Genomic DNA, 6,000 nt, shown 5'->3' with positions numbered 1-6,000 from the left:
TTAGGTGCCTAAATTTTTCGACGACAGAAAAAAATTTCAAATCGTTCTGAAAAAATTATTTTCGTTTGAAGGGTTCGATTACAATGATTTTTGATGAATAGACATACCCCTGAAATCCTACGCACTTTCGAGAAAAAATTCTTTACGGCTGTTAGTTCTTCAATTTGTTGAATTAAAATTCTGAAATACCAAAAAGGAAACGTGACAGTAATACTGACGCACAAAACAACTATGATAAAATTACGGAAACAAAATGCAAACGATTGCAACCGATTTCTTAAAGCTCAAGATATTCAAGGGATCCAGGATCAGGTACAACAACATAAATCAATGAAAACAATAACAAATACATATATTTCTCGAAATGTGATACACTTTGACGTTGGTGGTCGTATTTTAATTCTCACGTGTTCGTTTCAATGTTTTTCGTTTCAATGGATCGGATGGCGTGTCATTACGGACGCGGCGACGTCATCTAACTCTTCCTTTTCTTTTTTTGTATTTTTTTTTTCTTCTAATTTTCCCTCGCTTTTATCATCGTCGTTAATTCTAACTGGAGCAAAGCTGTCGGTTACGTCTACCATGTTTCTAATTCTCTACGATTTCCATAATGGGTTTACTAATCTCGGACTGTGTGTACGCGCGCGCGCGCGCGCACGTGTACTTTTATTTGTATCATCGACCATGCTATTGCGCTTTTCGTTTGTCGCATTATTAAATCGTACCAACATCCAAGACCGGCCACTTAGAAAGCTACGACGTATTTAATTAATAGCAACTTGTACTAGAAGGTACTTAGAAATATCGATCTTCGAGAAACGTGAACGAGTGTCTCTTTTTCTCTCGGTTTTACAAATCGGACGACTGTTTGTCAGCTATCGCAGCAATCGAGAAACAATCAGAATGCCTGCTATATTTTTTTTTTTTCTTGTTTTCTGTTTTTCTTTTGCAATTTCTATACGCTCGAGGTTTACGACGCAGAGATACAAAAGGTTTCTTTCTCGTTTGTGTGGGGAAATTTCTGTCCGTTGTACGCCCGACCGTGGACCGGACGCGCTTAAATAGCCCATTGATATAATTTTTTTTATGATTCGATGAGTTCTCTTAATATTTTAGTTAGGCTGCATGACATAAAAAAACGGCGTGTTTGTCGCGTAACAATTAAATTTGAACGATGAGAGCCGATATCGTCAATGTCGCGCGATGCTCCTGATATTGTGTTGTTTTCGTTAGTCGGGCTCACATAATCTCACTTTTTTTGTCACGTACTACACGCGGGGTTTACAATGCGCTATTTTGCAACATTCATGAATCAAATTCATACGCACGGCTGTTCGACTGTTGGTTACGCACAGATAACAATTATTACTTCCGCCTTTCATTCTTTCGCGGCCAAGTAATGGTATACGTTCGAACGAATTCTCAAGTCGCTTTTAGAAATCGAATCTGTTGGGCTGAACTTAAAAATCATTCACGTGATTTGACTGCGACACGAGATCCGCCCGCGTACACTATCAACTACAAAAATTTCACATTATACAACATGCATAAAATCTTGGCAGAAAAAAAAATAGAACATATATGTATACAATAACAATGTGTAAAACAATGTCCATAACGTCGACGCGATAGTAACACGGATTTATATCCGACTAAAATTTATAAATGTAAAACATAATTGATTCTACAGAGCTCCCTGACGCATAGTCACAAAAATAAAGAAAGTAGTATGGACACTTGTTGGATTTGGACAAATGCTAAGTCTCGGTTGAACGATACGATACTTTTTCAACTAGAATGATTTTTATATAAAAACAAATTGACAAGGCTTCCTACAAAATTAATTTCTTTGTGTTTATCTACAAATATACATATATATGTGTATGTATATACATATATAACGTATTAAATACGATATAATAGTAGAAGCTCTTCGAGAATTCGTGGAGTTACAGATCAAGCAACCGAATAAACTTGTAAGATAATAATCAATAATATAAACAATTGGTAACAAGCATAATGTAAAAGACTCTCCTATTGGGAACGTTCTCTCAGTGTCGATTTTATGTCGCAAAAAGTGCTAAAAAACATATATGTATATATATGTATAATTATACTCGATTATTGTCACTGAGCGTTGCAACGAGCAGAATCGCTTATTTAACGCATCAACAGTATGTAAAATATTAGTCGCATGTATTATCCATGAAAGGCGCATGAGTGAGCTTCGCTCATGATTTTTTTTCACTTGTAATGATATATTCAATTTCATGAGACACGAGGAAGCAGCTACGAATAGAGATACATTTAATGTTGCCTAAAGGTAGCCCTCTTGGTGTATAATTTTTGCAATTGTTGTATAATCCTATCGTCGTGATACCTTCAACAATGGAGGTTACGGTTTAATTTATTTAAAAAAAGCACTTTGTCCTCGTTAAAAAATTTGCATTTTCGTAGAACAAATTTAAATTGTTCTCTAATAATTTTCAAGTTTTACAAATCTTATGCTATTAAACTAGCAACAAACATTATACAACGATACCTTGAATTGCAAGAAAATTAATAGTACGATTCACCTTAAAGTATTTACAAAAGAAAAGATTAAATATCCATTGTTCGACGATCTATCGACTATCGAAGCGCGACAAAACGATAATAAGAGACGCGTCGCAACGCTTTCCCCGCACTCGAGCTGCTTCGAGCGATTGAATAGCATACAATCGAGCGCCGAAATGAACATAAAGAAAAGATAAAATGTTATGTATGGAAAAAAGAAGCACTTGATCTACCTTACGATAAAAACAACTAGAATCACTTGTGTACCATCACCACGTGGGATACGCTACAGTAATTAACGTTTCTTAGAGAACTAGGACCTAGTCCGTGCGCAAGAAAGCGTCGTTCTCCCAAGTATTCTTCGTTCGTAATTTAGTTTTTATAAACCGCCGATTCGGACGCTCTACCCTCCTCTATCTTCCTTCAGTATTGGGTGCATTTTTTTGTTTCCCTATCTCCAACTATCTTCCGAAGAAACAATCTCGTGCGACAAAATGGTACAATTCGACTAGAATGAATCCTTTACCGCAATTTCTGTGCCTTTTACATCTTTCTGCGTTTACAACGTTATGTCTGTACAAGGACGACTGAATAATAATTTACACTATTTCAGAAACCAAATCAGGGAACGAGTGTCTTATGTAATCAAAGAACTGGTAATTCCTTTATCGGTCTACAAAATGTTAGATTATCCTTCAAAGTGTGCATGTCGATTACAGAACCACGTCATGGTAAAATAATGCTCGTTACTGTAGTTGATTCACTGTGACGTCGTAAGGTCGTTAAAAAATCTTCTAAACGCACTGTATAGGTCACCTTGGAGATCCCGTGTATATAGGTACCCTAAAAATCCCCTGTATAGGTAATTCTAGAGATACTCTGCATAGGCCACTGTAAGGATCTCTTGTATAGGTTATGTTAGAGATTTCCTGTATAGATCGCTCAGACATCTTCTATATGAATAATTCTAGAGATTGTTGTAGAGATTCCTGTTTAGGTATCCATAAAGATCTCCTGTATAGAACATTCTACAGGTCCTCTGTATACAGAACACCATAGGTCCCCTCTACGAGTCTCTCCAGAGATCCCTTCTATGGATCACTCTAGAGATCCTCTATATTCTGTTATTTTAGAGACCACTGTAGAGATCCGTACAGGTCACTCTATAAATCCCTTGTATAGGCCGCTGTGAGATCTGTATAGGTACCGTCTAGAAATCCTTTGTATAGGTGTCACCCCAGGAATCCTTTGAACGGGGAACTAGACTGGAGGAAGAACGAGGAAGGTCGAGGAAGCGTTAACTAAGGAAACGTTAGACTAAGAATCTATCCACGATCTGATGCGGGGCCATATTGTACAAGAAACAAACAGAAGCTCGAGAGCCAGCGCGTGGCTAAGCGGCCGCTTTTTCCAACGAGGCGATCGTTTACGCTCGCGCCTGTCTGTGCTTATGTTCATACAGTTTTCGCTTATTACTCTAATCAGCTCCAGCCCGGCTTACGAGCCGTTTTGCGTGTGCGTGCCAGTGCTTGGTACGTTTGAGACACCCGTCTTGGGTAGATCACACTGTATCCTTTCTACCTCCAATAGTGAAAAACAGACACGCTTATCTGTCCGTCTCCTTATTAATATTATCGATGAAAAAAGCCCCTTAATAGTCTCACGAAGAACACTGGTACCATGGTACATCGTTCTGGCACGCACACTGACATCCACGTCTGCGGCCTCGCGTGTATACGCGTAGGCTTCTATGTACATACGTACATGCGTAATATATGTATGTATATATATACACACATATATATATATAACATGTGGATACTGTGTAGCAAACGATATCCTTCGTATATAATCACAGAGACATACACGTGTGCACGTGGACGCAGGTGTACAGGCGGTTGTACACACGCGCATAGACTCACACTTACAGACAGGACATACACACGGCCGTGTATGTATGCACGTATACATATAATCTAACTATACATATAACTATGTACACTTTGGGAGGGGGGATGGAAGAAGGGGGGAGGTGGATATGGAAAGATTTTCTTCTCGAGAGGATGGGCGGGATGAGGAGTAAAAGAAGAATGTGTCTGTGTGTGAGAGAGAGAGAATCGATGAATAGCAGAACTTCTAGAAGGATATTTTCGGGATCCCCTAGGAAAGTGGGCTCTGTTCAATTGTCGAGGATGGTCTTGTGATTCGGCGCGCTCCGTTTTTCCTTCTTTCTCTTCCGGACTGGCGATACCTAAGTGCTGCGACTATAACTGTGGGAGGAGCCGACGAAACAAACGCTCGTTTCTGCGTCTTTTTTAACACCGGGACGAGCTGTTGCCTTGCTTCGCCGCCGCGCTGTTAGACGTCCGTGTATTTGCTCAGCTCGTCGCGCAGCAGCATGTTCTCGTTCTTTAACCGGTCCAACTCCTGCCGTAGGCCCATGTTCTGAAAAATGTACAAGTCACGTTTCAATTTGGTGATATTTTACTATGTTACAATGTGAAACAATGAACACGATTTGATCGAATTGGAATAGAATGAATTTTGGTCCGTTCGTTTTTAACACGAATTATACAGAGTGAAACAATTATACGCTTTATTCTTGAAAGAGTTAGTAGAGGAACTCGAACGAAACAAAAAATATCCTGTGACATCGTCTCTGATCTGCCTTCGTTTTGCAATAACAACTTAAATTTAATAGCATTGTAATTCGTTATAAATTAATAGAATTACACTATTTGTAAATATTATAATTTCGTAATTCATCATATTATTGGCATCGGTGAGATAAATACGTTGAAACAAGGTTCCTGAAGATTTAAGCTGTTCGAAATAACGGTATCTGTTTAGAGTATCCTTGAGTTTTTAGTAACAGCAGGGAAGAGGTCGTTCGCAGAGTAATCAAGTGTAACGAAAGAAAAGCTGTTTGTAAAAGCAAACGCTAAACCAGATGTTTAGTTATTCCGTTAATTTTTCTCAGAACGTCTAACAAATGATTATAATAGATTTCGATTCTGTGAAGGATTGCTACTCTTTCGGCTACTGGGTCATGGTAAGCAATTAACTACTACAGCTACTTTAGGGTGAAACTTCATCTGTATACCCAAGTTATGTTCTCTTGTACAAAAATCGTACACATTTAATGTTTATAAGAGCTAAACTGTAGAAAGAAGCAAAATGAAGGCAGATCGGACGTGGTGCCATAGAACATTTTCTGTTTCGTTCGAGTACCTCTACCACCTTTGTAAACAATACAATGTATACTTATTATACTATGTATTTAGCTTGTGAAAAAGATCATACTACAGGACCGTTCTTAAATAACACGTTACACGCCGAGCTAATTCTGTTTCATTTTCGAGCAGGAGACCTTATTTCCATTTAAAATAATTTAATAAAATTTATTGAAACAATATAAATATATTTTTTAATATTATTTTGTAA

The 6,000-nt window shown here is 38.1% G+C and overlaps 1 protein-coding gene across 8 annotated transcripts in view; it reads right to left on the bottom strand.

The window, feature by feature from the left end:
• Positions 1-327: 327 nt before the first annotated feature.
• The window catches only part of LOC143342173 (thyrotroph embryonic factor), a 145,768-nt gene continuing 140,095 nt past the window's right edge, over positions 328-6,000 (bottom strand). For all 8 annotated transcript variants that reach the window (XM_076765774.1, XM_076765807.1, XM_076765791.1 and 5 more), the window contains one exon: positions 328-5,001. In XM_076765774.1, the coding sequence (XP_076621889.1) occupies positions 4,915-5,001 (87 nt within the window). In that variant the 3' untranslated portion in view covers positions 328-4,914. The remainder of the gene's footprint in view (positions 5,002-6,000) is intronic.

This window comes from Colletes latitarsis, chromosome 1 (assembly GCF_051014445.1).
Source record: "Colletes latitarsis isolate SP2378_abdomen chromosome 1, iyColLati1, whole genome shotgun sequence".
In the NCBI taxonomy this organism is placed as follows: Eukaryota; Metazoa; Arthropoda; class Insecta; order Hymenoptera; family Colletidae; genus Colletes; species Colletes latitarsis.
Note: the sequence above shows the minus strand (reverse complement) of the source record. Positions and strands in the feature narration are given on the sequence as shown.